Source organism: Engystomops pustulosus, chromosome 1 (genome assembly GCF_040894005.1).
Source record: "Engystomops pustulosus chromosome 1, aEngPut4.maternal, whole genome shotgun sequence".
Taxonomy (NCBI): domain Eukaryota; kingdom Metazoa; phylum Chordata; class Amphibia; order Anura; family Leptodactylidae; genus Engystomops; species Engystomops pustulosus.
The window spans coordinates 150,742,884-150,766,977 of NC_092411.1; the positions used below are offsets into that span (position 1 = coordinate 150,742,884).

At 41.4% G+C, this 24,094-nt stretch overlaps 1 protein-coding gene across 4 annotated transcripts in view; it reads right to left on the minus strand.

Annotated features, from left to right (window-relative positions):
* Positions 1–23,286, minus strand: part of MIER2 (MIER family member 2) — a 43,761-nt gene extending 20,475 nt beyond the window's left edge. The window contains exons 1-6 of one of the 4 annotated variants that reach the window (XM_072110857.1): positions 23,076–23,286; positions 22,148–22,233; positions 21,943–22,068; positions 21,777–21,861; positions 20,530–20,570; positions 11,427–11,481 (exon numbers count right to left, since the gene is read on the minus strand). In XM_072110857.1, the coding sequence (XP_071966958.1) occupies positions 11,427–11,481; positions 20,530–20,570; positions 21,777–21,861; positions 21,943–22,068; positions 22,148–22,233; positions 23,076–23,271 (589 nt within the window). In that variant the 5' untranslated portion in view covers positions 23,272–23,286. The other 3 variants (XM_072110848.1, XM_072110867.1, XM_072110877.1) reach the window with 3 other exon arrangements.
* Positions 23,287–24,094: the final 808 nt, after the last annotated feature.

Consider the following 24,094-nt stretch of genomic DNA (forward strand, 5'->3'; position numbering starts at 1 on the left):
TAATATCTCAAAAGATGGTAAGCCATGGCTGAGGACTTTGAGCAGAATCAACCTCTAAACTATGTATTTTAACCTCCTGTCTGTAACTATGCAGTGAGTGGGTTACCTTGCTCACTGCCGAAGAAGTCACAACTCAAGACACAAATCCTCTTCACTGCTTACTGTGCATGTCGGAAGAAGACCTAGCAAGTGCAGGATTTGTTTGAATAGGTCAAATGTACTAGTCAGAAGGGAGGAAGAATGAGGGAGCTCTGAGAGGGGTTTACTGTATGACACCTTTACTCAGGGGATAGATAAAGTCACCTACGTGACTTGGAGTCAGGTAAATTTTTAAACTATTGTTACTGACATTTAACAAGAAAAAACCCTCAATAGCACTAAATAAGTAGAGTAACCAATACTTCATATGGTACACAATCTTAATTTATCACAGCAGTCATACACAATGACCTGTAAAAAATATTTAAAAACACCCCATTAAAAGAGATACTAGTCCAATACTTTAAATCCCCCCAAATTATTTTGAGCCAGCTATGACACAACCATAATACCAACCTCCACAAGTCCAGTACCACACTGTCCGAACACCCTTGTTCAGACAGTGTGGTACTGGACTTGTGGTGTATGGCCTCTGGTTGGTATTATGGTTGTTTTGTCTTGACACACCGCACTTCATGTTAGTTGACAAATTTGGGCAATATGTTTTGAATTTATGGAAAAACCGGATATTCGGAAAATTCTCGATTTTCGATATTTTTAATCTTATACATTTCTGACAGTCATACCACCAAAATGACTTGATAATTAACATTTACTGAATGTCTGCTTTATTTGACATGGATTTTTTCTGCATCCTATCATTTTTGTTGAATGTTATAAAGCTTTACGTGAGATGTGTTTTTACATTTTCATAAAAAATGAAACCTGATACTTTTGGAGGGACCAGGTTGGCTTTTCAGTCACTTTGAGAGGCCTAAATAATAGTAAAACCCCATAAATTATACAATTTTGAAATTTTTTATTTCTTTGGCTAAAAGAATGTATTTTTCACATTTTAAAGTCACAAAATGCTCCACAAATATTGATTTGATTTTCACCAATTTCGCACAAGTAAGTCAATATCATATGTGGTGGCAAACTGCTGTTTGGGCCCACACCAGTGCATTAAAGGGAACCTACCACCCCGATAAAGGTAGAAGGGGTGGTAGGTGGATGAATGGGACGTGAAGATAGCCCTTTTTGGGCTAATCCTCATGTCCCGGCTATCTTTTAGAAAACTTTATTGCAGGCATATACAAATTTATTTATGTGGCTACTGGGGCGTGGAGTACCCGGACATGAGGCTACTAGTCGCGGCTACTCCACGCACCAGTAGCCACGTTACTCCGCCTACCATTTAATCTTCAGCGTGGCTCGTAGCTGCGCGCCCTCGTCCTAGTCCCCTGCGTTCTGCGTATGCGCAGAATGCAGGCCTTTGGCTGCGCGGCCGCGGCTCTGGGGCCAGAGCTACTGCGCATGCGCAGAAGGCCGCAGTTGCCGGGGGACTCGGCCGAGAGCGCGCAGCTACGAGGAGCAGCACAGAGCAGAGCAGCACAGTCTGTTACATCATCACTGGGAGCAGAGCATAATAGGTAGGAGGAGTTTACTGAGAACTAAAGGATCATGGAACTTGTAGTTTCTAGTGGCAGCCATCTTAGTGATAACTCCACCTACTTTAGAGAGGCCATAAATTTTGTAAATCAAACTATTTAAGCTCCATTTTGTGACCAACGACATTGAGTATTGTTGTACTCATTTATTTATACAATCATGGGTTTTTGTGTCAGACGTTCGTATTCCCGGAATACCCCTTTAAGTCTTGAATGCATGGAGGAAAAGAAAATCATCAATTCTGGTTTCAGATTTTTACTGTACCATAAAAATAACATGTTATATTTATTCTATGGATGACTACGATTACAGCAATTAATTTATTTTTTTAATAGATTTTTACAATTTTACTTTGGAAACACTAGTAATAAAAATTTTCATATTGCCATCTTTTCGGAGGAATAACTTTAGTATGTTTCAGTTGACAGAGCTGTTTGAGGGCTTTTTTTGCATGAGTTCTTTTCAGTGCCAGTTGGTGACATCTTTTCTCAGTTAAGCTTGACATATTGAAGTGGAAAAGTGCATTATGTATCTTTTTCTAAATGCTGAGGTCACACTCACACATTGAAGGTGTGAAATTCTGAAAACTGCTCTTTTAACTCCATTTTGAGGAAGTCGTGTGATTTCTGGGGCCTAGGATAAGTGTAATTTGGTACAACTCATCCAGTCACATTCAATTTAGAAAATATTTTGTCTCATTATAATAATAATCTTTATTTATATGGCACCATCAAATTCCGCAACACGTTTCAAACCAACCAATCAGAGCTTAGCTTTCATGTTTTAAAGGGGTTTGGCAAAATAAATGCCAAGTTGGTTGTCATTGAAACAAAATACAACTTTACCATTTAGAGTAAATACAACTTTACTCTAGTTTAGATAAATGGGGTCCTCTATACTATATAGGAAGGTTTAGCAGAACTGCTACATTGCAATTAGAAATTATGATATGCGCACTGGATTAGATGACTTGTTCTAATAATATTTAGAGGATTGAAAACCCAAGCACACTTACATGCAGGTTCTGCTGGATCTGCTGATCTTTTATGCCTTTTTTTAAAGGATTAAAAGATTATGCAAATAATTATGCCTGAGGGGTTCCAGGCTTAATAGCTGTTAATTGAGCCGAATGCCCCTCATACTCATTTGCATAATTTCTAAAGCCCTCTTTATCGAGGGGAGGGCTGCAACCAATGTATTTTGCACCCTAGGCTTATACTCTAGTCAATAAGTTCACCCAGTTTTTTTGTGGTAAAATTAGGTTCCTCAGCTTACATTCTGGTCAGCTTATACTCCAGTATATACTGTATAAATGGGGCATTATTGAAGGGGGCGTATTAAAAGTCAAGGATAAAGGAAAAATGGCATAACAAGTAAGATGCTAGGGGATGTATGTTTTAAAAATTCATAACCAAGGGTAGAACTAGGGGGAGAGTTTTCAGGAGATTAGGTTAGGTACAAGATGCTGGATGTTCCACCATTAAAGGCAGTCCTGTAGTTGAGGTCTTGTCTGGAAGGAGGAGGCAAGGACAGGATTGATAAATCAGAGATCTTTTTAAAAGAATCTAAAATTCCCCCCACATTGACTGTTAAATAGAAAGAGGGAAGTACCTACAAATGGCATTTAAGTGGTAATGTAAAGTAAAGGGGACAAGATTTGTGAGGGCTACAGAAAAGGGTATAAAATGTGTGCAGAGGCATTACAGAAAAGGAGATTTAAAAGGAGGGGATCTGGAAAACTGTGGATTTTAAATGGGGAGGCTAACAAAAAAGGAGCTACTCAAAAGGGGCACATAGAAAGTGAGGAGTAAAGGACATGTGGAGGGAAGGTGCATTTGCGGCACAGGGACAGGACATAATCAAGGCTTTCCTGAAAGTCAATCCCTTCAGAGAGTGTGCCCGCTACACCCAGTGCTGACCTGACAAATAAGAGGAAGTCTACCAGGCCCAGACTTTTATATTAACTAATATTAGGTCCCTACATTCTTTATTAGACTCTAGAGATATATCTTCAGCATGGTCAGTCCGTCCTCTCTCTTTTTAAAATAACAGTTCCCTCCTCTGCTTTATACTGTTGGAGGTTGAAACAAATGTCTTCCCAGATAATCCAATGACCAGGATGTAGGAGGTTGTAGGATGCAACTGCATTAACGCTATACTATCGCTATATGTTAACATCATGTAGACATTTGCATTTTGTAAACGCAATGTTAACAGCTATGTAATCAGGCAAATCATCTCAGCTGTTCTCAGGTGTTTGAAAAAGCACACGTTAATGCTGCATGTGAACACAACCTTAATACTGCATATTTTTTTCTTTGTGATGTAGTAAATAACTGTAGTAGATTCAGTGCTCTTTGTCTCCCCTGTCTTTCACTGTAAAAGCAGTAACACTGACTCTGTATCCTGAATGGCTGAGCTGTTTGTGCACATTCACGTGAATGCCGAGTGCTATTGACATCATTGCCCATAGCTGATGTCAAAACCAGGAAGTCCAGCTCACTTCAGGAAAAGCTGAGAGTGTTTTATAGATAACGTCATATCTATCTCAGGATTGGAAGAAGCTGAAGCCTGATACAGGTTTCTTTGGAATTATCAAAGGCTCTCTCCAGCTGTGCTAAAACTAATTTTTGTCAAGTAATTTTACAGTTACGCTTTAAAGTAGACAGTGACTCCAGCCAAATGGTGGATTCTCCACAGTTTACTCCAAACAGGTAAATATTTGATAGGTTGAGGGCAACCTGCCTTTTTTGAGCAGCTTCCACTTTTCCAGAGATTATCCTGCTCAATCCAACAGACACAACACAGTCCTACAAAATCATCATGTGCTGTGCCGGACAATAGTACTGGCCAGAAGTCCTGCAGCACCGCAAGTTCCGCCCTTCGTGGTAATGGAAGACTCACAATGACTGCCTTGCACTTAAAAAAGGGTCACAGAACATGCGCGACTCCTGAAATTGCTTCTGGAGACGCCCCACAAGTGGCTAAGCAGTCTGCCACAGGACACGCAACAGGCACTCACCTCATCCTACTCAAGGGACCTAGCAAGGTAATCTAAAAATATCTTCTGTCCTCTTTGCCTGACAGAGACTAAGATCTCCTTTCAGTCACAGGAAACCACAGAGGCTAGAGAGGGAGTCTCCTTTTCATGTTCAGGTTTCCTGTCCCTTTCTCGGTTGGGTGCATTCTTAAAATACAATTCATGACTAACTTTAAAGGGAACCTGTCATCAGAAGTTGACCTATTATACTTGAGCTCTTGCTCCAGCGATTTAGCAAAAGGTGGTCAAGTTAAACAGTTTCTGTCCTTGTTTTGCAGTCTGCCATCAAATATCAGCACGTTCCCTTCAGCATGGAACAGCTATTGTTCTTCTACCTAGATCAGCTCTGTGACTTTGTCACCAAAGAGACCGTTTAGATTTGTTTTACTAAAGTTTAAGATATAATCAGATAAAATACAGTAGAAAAAGGGCCAAAACATTGAAATAGCCGGACTATTCTGCTCTCCACTATGGGTCGGATAAACCTTTTCAAAATGGTAGTCCTCCCCAAGTGTCTATATGCCAATAAGCATGTAGCGGATCCTGTTCCAATGCAATTCGTCCACCAGATGGACAGCCTAATAACTTCCTTTATATGGGGATCGTCAAGAGCAAAGTTAGGTTTATCTTCTTTACAGAGGCCTAAAACTATGGCTAGGGCAGAACTTCTATACTTAAAAATATACTACTATTTAGCAGGTCAGTTCAAATATATTAAAAGTGGGCTACTTTATGCACCCATACCGAATTCAGAATACCATTTGCCACATTACCTAGGTCTGTCTACATTGTGGCTCATCTTGGAACATTCTTGTATATATGTTATGCGTCTACTTCCGCTTCAAACTGGAAAATCCGTATGGAGTCAGGCTAAATTGTAAGCTGGTTTTAAACATATAATAGCTGAAACACTATTATGGCACAATCTTGGGTTATCGGAACTTTTTAAGTTACCAGATGTGTGGAATTGGGAACAATATAATGTTTGGCTCTTTTCAACAACTCCAGTCTGACTACAATATTCCTCAGTCACAATTTTATAAACACTTACAAATTAGACATGCTTTTTCTGGTTAATTTCGCACCCCTTCCCAGGTTTTCTCTAGTTACCCCCACATTGGTATATTACGTTCCCAAGGTCCACAGGGATTGATCTCAACAATCTATTTCCATCCGATTTGCCCAAAAATCTCTCAGCAGGAATCTCGAACACAGAACAGATGGAGAATACTGATAAAGTCTTTAAATGAGAAGTCCTATAAAGAGGCATTAAAGTCTCCTCTATATGATTCATCCTCTGCTAATAACAAACTAATTCAATTTTATTTCCATTGGATTGGATAAAATCCCTACATCATGATGTATCTGCTGTAGATTCCCTTCATGCAGATTTCTGGCACATGGCCTGGACCTGCCCGGTAGTTGGGGACTTTAGGCGGGCAGTGATTGATCTGTTGTCCCCTGTAATAGGTGTTCATATCCTGGTCAGACCAGAAATTTCCTGCTAAGTGTCTTGGATGAAAAATCTTGGCAACATAATATGCGGATATTTCTTAGAGAATTTCTCTTTCTATCTAGAAAAACTATGGCATTAAGATGGATGGCCCCAAGACGACCTACCCTATCTATGTGGAGGAACTTCGTTAATTCAATTCTTTCCTTAACTGGCTAGTTTATAAGAATAGAGGCTGTCCTGACAAATTTCAGAAAGTTTGTTGACCATTGTGTGATTCTCATATTACTTTGTATGCTGTCAATTCTTAAACGGTTCTGTCCTTTGGGAGATAAGTGCTTCTCATGATGGGAACGGAGTGGAGTTAAAAAAATGCCTTTGTCAGCATTCTAAATACTGCCACTACTTTATTAAACATTACTTCACATTACCTGGCTCCCTGCCAGCAGCATGTGGAGAGTCTTATATTTATATACAGAATGCTTACAAAGGTATTTTTTATAATTGAGTTTTCCTCCGGGTACTCCGGTTTCCTCCCACACTCCAAAATATACTGGTAGGTTGATTAAATTGTGAGCCCCATTGGGGACAGGGACTGATTTGCCAAGCTCTGTGCAGCACTGCATAATCTGTGTGCGCTATATAAAAAATAAAGAAATTATTTAAAAAAAATAAATGAATAATCAACGTAGCATAGCAGGCTATGGGATTCTGTCACCAGCTAAAAATTACATCCTTGGTGAATATTGCGCTTTAACCCCTACGGGACTCAGCCTCTTTTGGCCTTAAGGACGCGGCCCCATTTTTCATATCTGGCCTGTGTCACTATAAGTGGTTATAGCTTTGGAACGCTATAAGATATCCAGGGGATTTTGAGACTGTTTTCTCGTGACACATAGTACTTCAAATTAGTTTAAAAATTTGGATGAAATCTTTTGTGTTTAGTTATGAAAAAAAACTAAATTTGGAAAAAAGCTTTATTTTCAAAGTTCTAAATTCTCTACTTTTGATGCAGATAGTCATAGCACCCAAATAAATTCATAACTTACATTTCCCAAGTGTCTGCTTTATGTTGGCATGGTTTTTTAAGATTCCACATATTTTACTAGAATGTTATGAGGCTCAGAATTTGGGTGCCATTTTTCAAATTTTTGGGAAAATCACCAAAACTAATATTTAGATGGACCTGCTCAACTTTTAATTGACCGTGAGAGGCCTAAATAATAGCGAGACTCGTAAATTACCGCATTATGGAAACTACACACCTCAACGTATGAAAAACCATTTTTAAGAAGTTTGTTAACCCTTTAGGTGTTTTATAGGGGTTAAAACAAAATGGAGGTGTGGTCTACAAATTGTAATATTTTTTGACAATATATTCATTTTGGGTGGAAAATTAAACATTTGTAATGGATAAAATGAAAAAAGGCTCCACAACGTTTGATACCCAATTTCTACCGAGTACACCGATACCCTATATGTGGTGGTGACCTGCTGTATGGGCGTACGGCCGGCATAGAAGAGAAGGAGGCGCCATGCAGATCAGATTTGCTATGTCACATTGTACAGGCTATAATTTTTTTTTTGTTTTTTTATTGTGGACCTATAGGAGCTTATTTTTTTGCCACATGAGATGCACTTTTATGGTACATAATTTTGGGGCATCTATAGCTAATTGGTGAGATTTTATTAACGCTTTGTTGGTAGAGGAAATGAAAATCATCAATTTTTTAGGAACTTTTTTTGTATTTTTTTTTTGGCCGTTTACCATACCGTAGAAATAGTATATTAATTTTATTCTATGGGTCTCCACGATTACGAAAAGACCTTATTTATATAGGTTTTTTTTAAACATTTCCCATTTTACTGAATAAGAAGTAATTAGGCAAAAATGTAAATTTTAGCATCACTGACTTTCATATGCATAACTTTTTTATTTTTCAGCTTACAAATCTGGTTAGGGTTTTTTTTTTTTGCGAGAAGAGTTGTTCTTTGTAGTGGTCTCATTTTAGAGTGCATAACTTTTTAAAATCACTTTTTAGAGCATTTTTTAAAGGGTATTAATTGAAAATTATCTTTTTTTCGCAGCGTTTGAGTTTTTTTTTAATTTTTTTTACGGGGTTCATTTTGCAGGTCCACTAACAATTCTGTTTTATTATGCAGATTGTTGCATGATCTTTTTAGATCATTATTTTAAAAGGTATTAATTAAAAATTTTCTTTTTCGGAACGTTTTTTTGCGCCCCCCCCCCCCCCGTGTTTACCGTGCAGGTCCAGTAACGATTCTGTTTTATTATACAGATTGTTACGGACGCGGCAATACCAAATATGTGGCTTTTTTTGTGTGTTTGGGTTTTTAATAGTTTATTAAGTGTTTTTATGGAAAAATTTCATTTTAGGGGCTTATATCTTTATGTATTAATTTTTTATTTATTCTAATGTGTTTTTACATTGTTTTACTTATACTTACTTGAATTTGAACCAGCAATGCTCTCATTGCTGGTTCAAGTTCAATACACTGCTCTACAATACTATTTCATTGTAGAGCAGTGCAAACTGTCTGAGCAGGCAGGCGCATGCTCAGAAAGTTTACAGTCCGACCCAGAAGGGAACTGACTGGCAGGGACATCGGGCAGCCCCGGAGCACTAGGCAGACTTTGGGGCTGCCCAGAAGAAGATCGGATCCCCCGGTAAGCGGCACGGGGGATCCGATCCACAGCAGGAACACCCTTACACGCCGCGGTCATGCTTGACCGCGGCGTGTAAGGGGTTAACACCCGCGATCGGAGTCGGCTCCGATCGCGGATGTTACAGCGCGGTGTCCGGCAGTTTGTGAGCCACTCCCAGAATCTGGACGTTATACTACGTCCCGGTGCGCTAAGCATGTAGCCCCAGGGACGTAGTATAATGTCGTGGTGCGCCTAGGGGTTAAAAGATACACAAAAAACACTGCCTGCAGTGATGGCGAACCTCTTAGAGACCCGAGTGCCCAAACTACAACCAAGAGCAACTTATTTATCACAAAGTGCCAACACAGAAATTTAATTAGTGATTTATATGCCCTGCTCTGTCACAGTTTTCATTCATAGCGGCACCCTAAGGACACCAATAAAGCAGGAAATTTGGATGATCATTGTAGCTTCCCTCCAGGGTCCCATAAACAGTAATAATTGTCAGGGCTGGAGGAGGAGCTTCAATGATAATCCAGATCTGTCCACACCTTCCCACTCCTCCAGTAGTCCCAGGTAGTCCTGTCACCTTAAAATAGCCATGTGCACAGCAAGTCCTGGGCTGTTTGGGACTGCAGGAAGATACCTGGAGTCCTCTCTGGTGATGGCCTGGGTGCCCACACAGAGGGCTCTGAGTGCCACCTCTGGCACCCGTGCCATAGGTTCGCCACCACTGGCCTATAGTATTAACATATATACATATTTTAATACTTTGTGGTTCACAATGCAAAAAAAAAATATAATATATAAGTGGGGGTGAAAACTGACAAAGAAAATCTTTCTAAAGAAGTGTTAATGCACATCTGTATAAGGGAGGAAAAAGGCATGCAAAACTTATTTTGGTAGTCCTATAAAAAGATTAAAGGGGATTTCAATAGTCTAGCTTCAGAATGGGCCATCAATATCATATTGTGACATAAAATTAATGTAAATAAGTTTAGAATAAAATCTATGTTTAAATGGAATATGTCACCAGAAATTTATTTTAAATGGTTTTAACCCTTTCAGGACCTGGCCCTTTTTTGTTTTTTCATTTTCATTTTTTACTCCCCATGATCAAAAATCCATAACTTTTTTATTTTTCCATGTACAGAGCTGTGTGACGGCTTATTTTCTGCGTAACAAATTGCACTTCATAGAGATGGTATTGAATATTCCATGCCGTGTACTAGGAAGCGGGAAAAAAATTCCAAATGCAGTGAAATTGGTAAAAAAACGCATTTGTGCCGCCTTCTTGTGGGCTTGGATCTTACGGATTTCATGTCTACTTTATTCTTTGGGTCGGTACGATTACGGGGATACCAAATTTGTATAGGTTTTATAATGTTTTCATACATTTAAAAAAATTAAAACCTCCTGTACAAACATTTTTTTGGGGATTTTGCCATCTTCTGGCGCTAATAACTTTTTTATACTTTGGTGTACTGAGCTGTGGGTGGTGTCGATTTTTGAGGATTTTGATGACGTTTACAATGTTATCAATTTTAGGACTGTTCGACCTTGTGATCACTTTTTATAGAATTTTTTATTTTTTTTTAAATGACAAAAAAAGTGCCATTTTCGACTTTGGGCGCGATTTTCCGTTACGGGATTAAACGCAGTGAAAAACCGTTACCATATTTTGATAGATCGGGCATTTTCGGACGCGGCGATACCTAATGTGTTTATGATTTTTACTGTTTATTGATATTTATATCAGTTCTAGGGAAAGGGGGGTGATTTGAGTTTTTAGGGTTTTTTATTATAATTTTTTTTTTTTAAACTTTTTTTTATTTTTATTTTTAGTACTTTTCAGACTCCCTAGGGTACTTTAACCCTAGGGGGTCTGCACGATCCTATCATATACTGCCATACTACAGTATGGCAGTATATGGGGATTTTACTACTCATACATTACAATGTGCTTATAGCACATTGTAATGCATGGGTTAACCCGAAGTAGCCTCGGGTCTTCGCGAGACCTGAGGTTACCATGGCGACGGATCGCCGCTCCCCGATGACGTCACGGGGAGCGGCGATCCTCGAAAAGATGGCGGCGCCCACGCCCACGCAATGCTGCCGGCGGCGATCGAGGTGAAAACACCCGCGATCGGTGCTAGCACCGATCACGGGTGTTACCGGTAAGCCTTTGCTGCAATATGCAGCAAAGACTTACCGGCTATGGAGAGGGCTCAGCGCGTGAGCCCTCTCCATGCACCCGCGGCCGACCCGTGATGTGCCATTACGTCACAGGTCGTGAAAGGGTTAATAGCTGGGTACTATCCACTGTGCTCCGCTGACTTCTGTGACAGCATTAAGACATACTGGAAGTCCCAATCCTTATGGGGCAGGTAAAGTGGATGGGTGGTTTCCAATTCTGCCATTTGCCAGATGTCCTACAAGTCAGACACACAGAAATCAGGTAATGTTCGATTTATAGAATTGAAAAACAGGAAATTTTACATTTAGATCAGTAGGGTTTGTGGGCATCTTGGTATGTATCACCTCATATACAGCGCATAAGTGCAAGGCATGTGTAATGTACAAACAAAAACTACATTCCTCACCTCTCCCACCTGTTGGGGTATATCTTAGATATGGTAGCTGAGGTTCAGATCCAAACATAGCCTCCTGGAACAAATATAAAAAATAAATACAATTATATACAATTATAATACAATTTTATATATCTGACAGTTTACAGTGAAATTATATAATTAACAATACAATAATCAATACTATAAACAAAAAGTCCAATGCCCTTAAAAGTGACTTTTATACAAGAGTTGCACCGATACCAGAATTTGGAATGATATCAATACTTTGTGTATTTTGATACTCAATAGCAAAAAAACTTTGCCAGGAAACAAAATAAATATATTTTGGTATGTGCACACGGTAGCGGAATGGTTGCAGGATGGTGAAGTCTACCATCGAGGACTCATAACTCATAAGGTAGATCCGGTGGCAGGTTCCAGTTTTTATGGATAGAGATAGAGAGATAGAGATATATATATTTACAAATTTTCTTTGGAGGCTACTGGGGAGTGGAGCAGGAGCTATGGCTACTTCATGCTCCAGTAGTCTCTTTCAATACCTCCTACAAGAAGTCTTCACCGTGCAGCTCGATGTAGCTGCACTTATCGCCTCCAAAGCTGGAGTTCTGCATGCTGCGCATGCACAGAACGCCAGCTTCACAGACTAGTTTGCACAGCTACATCGATTGCCATTAGGGTGTATTCAAAGAGGCTACTCCCGCTCCATGGCGCGACTACTCCACAGTCCAGTAACCTCCAAAGAAAATTTGCCTATGTGTGTAAAAAGCATCAGGCTGCCCATAAATACAAGAACCTGCCATCAGATCTACCTAACAAGGTATATGATGGCGATGGTAGGCTTCCTTTAATCCTGGTGCACAATATGCATTGATTTTTGTGTTATAAACATCGATTTACGCTTTGGCATCAGCGAAAATAAGAAACAATTATAAATGTCACTTATTGCTACCAGTGTAAATTCCTGTATTTACAGGATTGTCATAAATCCCATACCCTACACTCTATACTACAGAATTATGCAGTGCAGAAATTCTGTGCGACAAATTGGCACATACGCAATGTGCCTATCAATGACTTGAGGTGAGCTTCAGTATCAAGACAAAAACCTTTGAAGACAGTTTATTAAATTGTAAATTTGAAAAATGCACTAAATATTATTTCCACCGTATTGCAAAGGTAACGGTAATAAAAAGTACTATTTATATTGTGTCCTAAACATTTTTATTTATTAAATTTAATTGTATTTTATGATTTAAAAAAGCCAATGTAGTTATATACCGTATAGAGAGATCTCTTAGAAGAAGGTAAGTTGTGAGTACATTAAATTAAGGGGCGTGAATTCACACCCCTCGCGTGCCGTTGCCTCCCTCTCCGAACACGGTAGTGAAAGGTTGCAAGGGCGTGCATAATTAGCAGAGTCACGGCCGCACCCGCGATCCTTGCAGGTACACCCGTGCCTTTCCATGTGGCGTGGCACAACCAGCCCGGACAACCGGCATCCTCGTTCCAGGCGAGTGGGGACCTGAGCGTTGGCTCTCCTAGCCTTAAAGGGCCAGCATCCTGCTGATTGGCGCCGGCTAATCCGGCCTCGCCCTTATAATCCGGCACCTCCCTTTCTTCCTGGCCGGATCTTCAGCATTTACAAGGAACTTCCAAGGTTTCCGGACCTCGCTTTCCACAGCGGTTCCTGTTGATGCCTGTCAGCGTTTCCAGACGCCTCCGTGTTCCCTGTGTTCCTCGAGCGTTTCCAGACGCCTCCGTGTTCCCTGTGTTCCTCGAGCGTTTCCAGACGCCTCCGTGTTCCCTGTGTTCCTCCAGCGTTTCCAGACACTCCTGTTGGCTCCCATGTTCCTCGAGCGTTCCCAGACGCTCCTGGTGGCTCCCGTGCTCCAGCGTTCTCAGACGCCTCCAAGTCACCAGCTCTCCTCCAAGGACCTCTCCGCTCCTTCCCACCTGGGTCCTGTGCCAGCTCCTGCCTGCTGTGAGTTCCAACTCATCCATCCAAGCCGCACTCCTGCTGTCATCCCAGGTTCGGACTGTGTCCTACACTCCGTTTCCCTGGCTGCCACCGCGGGCATAGTTGCACCAGTGGTACAACCTGCTGGCACCCTGCCTCAACAAGACCATCCCGCTTTGTGGCGGGCTCTAGTGAAGACCAGGTGCCACCTAGAGTCCAGTCCCAGATTGCGGCTATTACTATCACCATCTCCCGTGGTGGTCCAGAGGGTCCACTAGTCCCCTACTCCTTCCGGACTCTTCCCACAGATTTTCCTCCCTGGTACTCCCAGGTACCTTCCAGTGTCTGTAGAACGTTACAGCAAGATCCGGCCATGGACTCCGCCAAAGATTCTCATCAGTTGCTGGCTGATTTTTCCAGAGTAGTTGCTCAGCAGTCCCGGCAGCTCTTTTTTCGGGAAGAACAACTAGGCAAAGTTGCTTCCATGCTTCAATGTCTGCTTGAACCCTAGCAACTTAGCGGTCGGCTTCCACGTCCGCCTTGCTTAACTCCCGCTTTCCCAGGAGCCGCTCCAGAGGCTCCCGCTTTTCCAAAAGTCTCTCTGGTCTCTGGATTCCCAGAGCCATTCCAGGTTCCACAGCTGTCGGTCCCTGTCCTCCTCCAGAGGTGTCCCATTACCTTGAAGAATTGGAGGAGACGAAAGAAGAAGAGGGGCCCTAAAGGGGGGGTACTGTCATGGCCACACCCGCGATCCTCGGTACGGATCGCGGGTACACCCGTGCCCTTCCACGTGGCGTGGCACCCCCGGCCCGGACTTTCCACTCCAGTGCTCCCGAATAGACCCCATCCTCGCTCCAGGCCGTGTGCGTCCCCGTCCTCTCCTAGCGGCTCTCCTAGTCTTAAAGGGCCAGCATCCTCTTGGTTGGATGTTCAGCATTTCCAAAGAACTTCCAGTCTGCTGTCTGTTCCAACTCCATCCTTCAACCACACACCTGCTGTCATCCCAGGTTCGGACTGTGTCCTACACTCCCTGTTTCCCTGGCTGCCACCGCGGGCCTAGTCTCACCCGTGGAACGACCTGGTGGCACCCCGCCACAGCAAGACCATCCCATTTTGCAGCAGGCTCTGGTGAAGACCAGGTGCCACTTAGACTCCGGTCCCGGGTTGCGGTCCCAGCCTGTCAAGATTAGTGACAGACATCGCTGGGATCAAGATGAAGAGGAGCAGAGGTGAGTATTTTTTTTTTTTTTTAAGTGGTAGATTTCCTTTAAGTAATTTAAAGCCAATAGGGTAAATTTCCTATGACATGCATATCTCCCCTTCTTCACCAGTTTGGAGCTTTGTCAGCCCCGCACATGGTGGGATGCATGGCCCGGCTTGCTGCATTTACTATGGTCTCCACTTGAAAATGGTGGAGACTATAGCAGAAATCTCAGCCAGATCAGACCTGGCCTAAGCAGGTCTGACCTGGTGGAGATTGTGGCCACATATACCAAGAGTCCTGAACCGTTTCAACTGCCAGTCCAAAGCATTTAAAGGCTAGTTATACAGCACTGACTGTGTATACCTACCAGATTCACAATCACCAGCTAAACATGGGAAATTTATGCCTAGGGAAACTAGCTCACATGATAAACAAATGGGTCAGGTGGATGAGACTAATCATTATACTTGGATAAGAATTAGGTAGTGACTGGCTGCCTTAATTTTATTTCAATTAGGACAATGCTCTGCCTGCCCTTTTCTAGTCTTCTTCCAGTTTTCTTTTTCTTATTTACTTCCTGTATTTACTATGTTTGTTGTCTTAGAAGTGTACTATTTATCCAATAATGAAAACTTAAACATCAATCACAACACAGAAAGAGCCGTTGCAGGAAGTCACTGATCAGCTGAAGGTCCACCCCCTTAAATTATCCATTAATCCCCATGAACAAAATAGTGTCTTCAATGGAAATACACATTCAAAGGGAACTTAACTATATGTTCAATTCAAGACCAACATGAACTTTGTACATGTTGTTCCTGTGTGGGGAATAGGCCAGGGCTTATAAATCAATAACTCAGCGAGTCCATACATACATGATCATTGAAACCGTACCGCTCCGTACCCTGTAGAAAGATAGGACATGACGTGTCCTCCTCCTCCTCTCCCCGGCACTGCCGTGTGCCCGCCATGCGACGGTGGGCAACTGCAGTGTGAATGTAGCCTTAAGGTGTTGGGTGGAAAACTAAACATTCACAATGGATTAAATGACAAAAGGCTTAAAAGGTTTGATACCCCATGTGTGGTGGTAAACTGCTGTATGGGCACATGGCCGGGCATAGTATGGAAGGAGGCGCCATACAGAGCCGATTTGCATTGTCAAATTGTACCGGCTATCATTTTTTTCTTCATTTTAAGGTGGATATATACAGGCTTAATTTTTTGCCACATGAGATTCAATTGATTAAATTTTATGAACTCTATTGGTGGAGGAAATGAAAAACATCAAGACTTTTTTCTCGCTGTTCACCACACCATAAAAATAGTATGCTATTTTCATTCTGGGTTACTACAGTTACGAAAATACCTTATTTAAGTGGATTAAATTTTTTTTGCAATTTTACTGAATAAAAGCATCTTTTCAGAGGCATAACTTATTTTTCAGACGACGAATCTGGTTAAAGGCTTATTATTTGCAAGAGTTGTTCTTTTTAGTGGTCTTATTTTGGATCGAGTAACATTTTTTTAAATCACTTTTTAGAACATTTTTTGAGGGGATTAAAAAAACTTTTTTTTCTGAACATTTTTCAGGTTTTTTTTTTTTTTTTTTTTTTAAGGTTGTTCACCATGCGGGTCCAATAATGATTCTGGTTTATTATACAGATTGTTATGGATGCAGCGATAACACTATAAAGTTATAGTGATTTTACCAAAATTATTATATGCGATGTCCTCTTTGAAAACAAACAGAACGATGCCTACTTTGTCCTGCTCACCCTTTTCTTTCCAAAGTTATGGCATTTTCTGTTCTAAAAGTGTTTGACAAAAATCTTTGTCACCAGAGGTGAAGCGGCTGGAGCCTAATGTCTGTCCATCTATGCCCTCAAGCTGAGGCCAGTTAGTTTGCCCACAGAACCCATGATGAATTGTGTTCTCAAAGTAATTTAGAATTAAATCCATTTAGTTCCTCACAAGTAAATCCACTGAACACTGCACAGTACAAATACAGGATGTATATGGTGACCAGCCTAGCAGCTTTCATCACATGGAGGAGCAGGTACCGTGTAATAAGTGGTAGAAATCATTAGTACATGAAGTCTATGCCTGTGCTGTGTGAGCACTAAGGGTTAATATCTTATCAGCCAAGAGCTGATATGACAAGATGAGGGTAGGGAGCAGCATGAGGAGAGAGACAGTAAAAGTTCTGTAGAAACACAGACTGGGATGGAGGGACTGATAGGGAACAGGGGAGACCTCACTATTCTGGACCAGAGACCTCTGTATTCACTGTCTTGGACACATCCAGCTCCGGAACATGCACTGTCAAATGACCTCCTCCTCTTTGAGCAGGGAGCAGCAGCTCTTCCTCTCCCATGAAACCGACTGAGAAACAAACTATTGATTCACAGATTGTCAGCAGATGAAGCAACCACTGCAGCTCTGAGGTAATCTGAGGGGCATAGCAAAGAAACTACTGCATATAGGTAACAAAGATAATAAGCAAAGCTGTTTTGCATCCCAAGAGCTATTGATTTGTGGGTGTTAGTGTGCAGTGTCAGCAGTGATAGGCAGCTAACACCTGCTGCTTCTGGTTGCATCTCAGTTCGTGAGCCGATGCAGGAAGTTGGACAGAAGAGCATGTCCCGGGCAGGAAGTAACTTTCAGCAAGAACGTACTGTTACGTCCAAGCGCTAGAAGGGGTTAAAGGAAATATACCATCACGATTTTTATTAAACATTCACACCGCTGCTGAGATACAGAAGATAGGAGTGTTGCCACACTACTTTAGTCATAAAATAAAGTTTTATCTTTCTGTAAATGAAGCACACGTGCTTTGGGGGTTGTTACCAGAGCTCCTCTGGGCTCTCTTGCTATTACATACTCCCCAAAGTGCTTGTAACCTGCCATGTGGCAGCGAGTATCAGCTCTGTTCCAGCGCAAGATTTTGGAAAAGACCAGGAGAGGAGCGTGGAAGGAGCAGGTAGGAGTGTTACAAGTGGTTCAAGTTAAGTCCTATTCACATGGACATAATTGTGACCGTGATCTGGCCGGAAAAACTGCAGCCAGATTACAGCCACAATAGAATTCTATGGATTCCGGCTCTCCTGGCTCCTTAACGGCTCCTTTTCAATATATAATAGGGAGCCGCAGGCCAGTCTGTAACCCCTCAGCATTCCACTTTTTACATGATTGTATCAGGTTAAAGGGGGCATAGTGAGCCGGTTAAGGGAGGGGTTAAGTGAGCCATTGGCTCACTGAGGGGAGCGGGCTCCCGTCTTTCACGAACACCACATCTCTATCGTGGATACAGAAGTCTCCTGCACAGAATACTGAGGTACAAGATCTCCCCTGTTCCCAATCAGTCCCCCCCATCTGAGGCTGTTATTCAACAGAACTGTCTCTCTTCACCTTATGCTGCTCCCCCCCCCCCCTCTTTGTCATCGGCACTATCATTTCTGTTCAGATAAGCTATTAACCCTTAGTGATTACAAAGCACAGGCTATAGACTTTATGTAACTGGTTAACTGGATTTACTCCACTCATTACACGTTCCCTGCTCCGCCATGTGATGGAAGCTGCTAGGCTAGTAACTATATACATCCTGTATGTGCACTGTGCAGTGGATTTACTTGTGGGGAACTAAATGGATTTAATGCTAAATTACTTTGAGAGAGAACACAAGGCATCATGGATCTGTGGGCAAACTAACTGGACTCAGCTTGAGGGCATAGACAGACAGGCATTAGTCTCTGGCCACTTCACCTCTGGTAACAAAGATTTTTGTCAAAAACTTTCAGAACAGAAAAAGCTAGAACTTTGGAAAGAAAAGGGTGAGCAGGACACCATAGGCATCATTCTGTTTGTTTTTAAAAGAGGATTGCATATAATTTGTTAAAATAATTATAACTTTTACAGTTTCACTTTAAAGGAAACCTACCAGTTAGAATGGCAGGGGTAAGCAGTAAGTACCGAGCACCAGCTAACACTGTTTAAACTTTAGAGCAGAAGAGGCTTTGGCGCTGCGCGCAACGTCTCCGGCATTTCCTATGTAGGCGCGCGCACGATCGTGCGCACGCAGCGCCGAAGCCTCTTCTGCTCTAAAGTTTAAACCGTGTTAAAACCGCGATACAGCGGTTATTAACACTGACAAAACTAAGCACCGGCACCAGCTCACCCTGCTCGGTACTTACTGCTTACCCCTGCCATTCTAACTGGTAGGTTTCCTTTAAGCCCCTTTGTAACCAGTTTGGCAGCATGCTTCAGGTCATTGTCCATTTAGAAGACCCATTTGTGCTCAGGCTGTAACTTCCTGGCTTATGTCTTGAGATATTGCTTAAGTATTGCCACATAATGTTCTTTCCTCGTGGTGCATCTATTTCATGAAGTGCACCAGTCCCACCTACAGCAAAAAAAACCCACAACATGATGCTGCCACCCCTGTGCTTCACACTTGTATTATTCTTAGGTGTGCAAGATTCTCCTTTTTTCCTCCAAACGCAACAATGTTCATTATGGCCAAAGAGTTTAATTTTAGTTTTGTCATACCCCAGGGCATGTCTCCAAAAATTAAGATCTTTTTTCCTGATTGCATTTGCAAACATTCAGGCTTTTCAAGATTTCTTTTCGAGTAATGGATTCTTCATGGCAGAGTTGCCTTTCAGACGATGTTATTACAATTCTTGTTTCACTGTGGATTATGACACACTCTTACCAGCTTCAACCAAGGTCCTTTGCTTATGTTCTTGGGCCGATTTACATTTTGGACCAAAAGACATACATCTTTTGGACACAGAACCGGTCTTGTTTCTGTATGTTATGATGACTGAACACTCCCTTCTTGTTTGTATTCGTGTTTAAATGATTGTACATATGAACCCTAACGTAAATACCACCCAAGGATGAACCAGACTAGCGTAAGCCCACAATTCTCTAACTGACATTTTGGCTGATCTCTTTAGACTTTCCCATGATTTTATACAAATAGTTTTCAGTTTTGCCTTCAAATACAGACACAGGTGTCAATTTATTGTTGCCAATAAATCAGAAGGTTCCAAAGACATGGCATCATCATATGGGCTGTACCATACTGTTTAAAGGCATAGTAATTGCAGTGTGTGTAACTTTTGACTTACGTGAAAGTAATAAAAATGCTTTAGAAAAAAAAATCTCTCATTTAGCAAATATCAGTTTTCATATTTCAACCTGACCTAAAACACAAAATATTTATTTTTATTTCATGTCAGATAGTGAGAAAAACATTTTAATGTGACTTTTTATATACTGTATGTAAACTTCTGCTTTTGAATGAATGCAAACTTGTTATCTGTGGCACAAAATTTCCTTCACAGGGGCATCATTAATATTCCATGCAATAAATAAGAAATTGCAGTACAATTAAACAGAAAAAAAAATCAGTTGCACAATTTCCTTAATTACTTTTTTTTCTGTGTGTCCCAGATGAATGACATATCCCCTTTATTCTTTGGGCCACTACAATAACGAAATTTATATATTTTGTTTCAGATTTAAATTAAAAAAAAATTACATCTGATATTCAAAAGAGAATTTCAAATCTGCCTGCTAGATGTGTGTTTCCTACTAATTTTACAATGTTATGCCCCGGTAATCTTTTAAAAAAAGAGTAGCTCAAACTAAACTGTTTATGAAAACATTCAGATATTTTAGAAAAGTTATACGGCGAATATTTACCAGAAGTGTCACGGAGCAAAGCTGGCCTAGTTGCTCATAGCAACCAATCAGAGCTCAGCTATCATTTTACAACCTGTTTTAGAAAATAAAAGATGAGCTATGAGTTGTTGCCATGAGAAACTAGAACAGATCGACTTTTCAGACACTAATGATAAATCTCCTCCATAAATTACATTTGTGTAACAACTTTGAAAGATAATTCATCATAGTTCAGCATATAAAAAAGAAAAAGTGACCCAAACAGTATTTACCTCAGCCCTCATTTCAGACTCCACTGTCCAGTCATCTGGTGCTGTTAAAAAATACATGTATAGCCAGTTTTATATATTAATACATAAATATGAATAAACATAACCAAATGACCAACAAGGCCATGATCTCATTTCTATCAGCTTAAAAGATTTGTGTAATGTAAATGCAACTAACATATAAAAAACAAATTCTTTTGGCAGTGCATCGGTTTTCCACCCACTTCAAAATATCAAAAATTAAATCGGAAAATCCATCAAAAATATTTTTCATACTATTAGACGAACCTTAATATAAGATGTACCCTAGATTTAGTCATCTAAAAAAGGGAAAAATATATACGTATTACACCAATTAAAAATTCTTTGTTGGTCACACACAATTACAGCACACTCCACATTGCTACACAGACAAAGAAACACACTCAGTGCTGCTATACACACACACCTGCTCTTATCCTGTTACAATTCACAACTTCTTCTCTGCCCCCATCCCCGGCAGCATGAGGACCTTTAGTGATGAAGGATGCCTGTGAACAGTCACAGACACAGGAATAGACTCATCACTGCTACATACAGGAACAGACTCATCACTGCTACACACAGACATACCTCCTCTTCTTACCCTGTCCCAGCCTGCAACTTATTCTCTGCCCTATCACTTGCAACATGAGGACTTTGAGTTATAGAGGAAGCATCTGATTTGTCACAGTCTCAGAGATCAGGTGGAATGCTTTGTTAGCATTTCCCACCGATCTCCAGAACAGCGGTCAGAAGTGCTGGATCCTCCATACCTTCAGACTATAAACCGCAAGCGTCTTTCATAGTCTGAAAAAATGGTCATTATCTTACGTCCCTTTATATGATCCAGCACTGCCATAAGTGCAGCCCTGGATCTAATGACATGAAATAAGGTAAGGTTTATTATGTTATTTCTAGGCCATGGGAACAACCCTTTTGAAAGGGTCCCTTTATGTAAATATACCATCAAAAAAGGACATTTATCCAGATACTTTGATTGTGGTAATCTTATATTTTGTTATCTCTGGAGTCCTTCCCTCAAAAATCAACTTTTAAAATCATGCTAAGTGTCATATTACTAGGATGATGATTCAGTTATTTGATAGTAGCCACCCCATTTGCTTGATTAAACATGTCAGTCACCCATCTTGTGTATTGCGAATAAATGTCATCAATTAAAAAATCTTTTAAATATGGCTTATTCACAAGCATCTATTCATTGCACTTACAGTCCGCAAAGCATGGGGAGAGATCAGTGGACCCTCCTGAAGTCAAGGAGGGAGACATATGTGTGGGTTCAGTGGACACTTGTGCCTGAAATAAATTTTTAAATATTAATATCTTCCAAATGCCAGATTCACCGTAATAAAAGCTATTCCTTGCCATGAGTCTTACCGTTTGTAGAAAATCAATGGACTGTGTGGTCTCAGGCTGAGTATTATCTACTTCACTGTCTGATAAACAATCTGAAGCGTCATAGCCATAAAATGCCAATAGGTCATGAAATTCAGCCTCCGCTTCCTGAAAAAAACAGAAAGATTGTGTTTTGTAAATTTTCACTACTATAAATCTAGCATCGCTTGCCCTTACCAGCTCTTACCAGTGTGTCCCCAGTGGCCCACGATGGTTCCTGCTCCTCCTGCGCCAGGATCTCAGCTATTCTTAACCTTCTTTGGAATGAGACCACTGAAGAATAAAGCAGGTAGAAAATTAAAATGCATGAAGTTTAACATGTATAATATGGTGGCCCTCCAACAACATCCATCAGTCATATGTAATGTTCCCATCCAAGCCTTCAATGTCTAGGGATGAACTGCACTTGTAGAAAACTTACCAATGCTGCAGCCACTAAAACATTAGGAATTTCACATTGAACTTTCAATATTTTGCTTATCCCTTGCAGACCCTGCCTTCATATAAAGATCTCTGTGGTGTGCTCTGAGCTCTCTGATAGACCACCACCTCCCCCAGTGACAGATTCTCAGTTTTGAGAAGTTGTATCCTTTTCCTGGAAGGATCACCACCCTACAAGACCACTTTTACAGGGAATGGAGCTTCGGCATATACAGTATGTGCATACCCCAATGGTCAGTGAATGATACCGTGCCCTGGCATGCAAGAAGCAGTATATCTTTACCCAAGTCTTCCAGTGTGAGCATGAAAATGGTGCTCTTCCCCACTGAGGTCATTCTCCATTCTCACTAGTGCAATGTAGAGGCTACTGGAAGCTTACCAGTCTCATTCAACTCATACACGGGGGGCGGGCACAGGAGCGCCAGCCTGCTTGGCATCAATTGGGTTTTATTAAATGCATGGCACAGACACGTGAATGGTTACAGCTGGCATGCCGATAGATCCCCATTCACAGCTCCCACGTCATTTAAATCACCGGCGAATCTCACGACACTATACTACATTCACATAGACAAAACTTCCGCCGAGATCCGACATTCAATGGCTGTCCCCTCCCTGTGGGGTCCCCCCAGGCGGAGTCAGCCCCGGTCGTGCCACACCCTGGTCCCGGTTACCTCCAGCCGCCGAGCACCGGAGCAGGAGGAGCAGCGTGGCCCGGATGTGAGCGACGAATACGATTGGCAACTGGGCGGAAGAAGGGGCGTGACCCAGGTAGAGCGTCACGTGACGCGCATAGCCTGAGACCCCTCGGCAGCAATTAGTAGGTATGTAAGGAGTATGTGTGAGCTGCAATAGGAAGCCTGCCCACATAACGGGAAGTCAGCCCTGTGTGTGTTTCTGCGCGGAGGGGATGGTGTCTGTGAGAGATGAAGCGGCTTTTCACAAGCTATGGAAGTGAAGGAGGTTTACTATGGTGCCGAGACAGCGAACTCTCAGCTACCAATCAAATTACAGCTTTTATATTCTAAACTGAAATGTCAAATAGAAGCTGCAATGTAATTGGTTACTATGGTATGCACACCTGTGAAATCAATGGGCACCATATGGCATACATATCGGTGTTATGGCATACCTATCAGTGGATGCCACTAGAGGGTATTAGTTAGGCACAGGCAGAAGTGTCATCCTACAAGTTATAGGACACAATTTGCTCCTTCAAGTCCAGAATTGCATCTGGCGGTGACTTATCACACTTGTATTTGTCTCCAGATGTCTTCACATTCTTGTGTCATTTCTCCAGACTAAGTTACTTACAGTATAATGGCTCCTCGATAACCACACTGTGCCCCTAAATGTATGCTCCACAAAACTCAACTAAGCACATTGTGCCCCATGCATAAAAGTTTCCTCCTTCAAAAATGCTTTGGAAGCTGCCCCTCCACGAGCAGACCACCTTCTGACCCAACCAAGGACCACTTTTATGAGAAGACCACACATTGGACTAATTTACACCAAAATTTACAGCATTTAGTCTGTGGCTAATCTTTTAACCTCTCAAAATTTGTTGAGAAACAATTCAGGGAGAAGTCGAAAAATATCAGGACAGAAACGCTAGAGGTAAAGATGTTACAAATTTATGGCCCATGTTTATTAAAGCCTCTGCACCATTTTTTTGCACTTTCTTTTTAGTGCA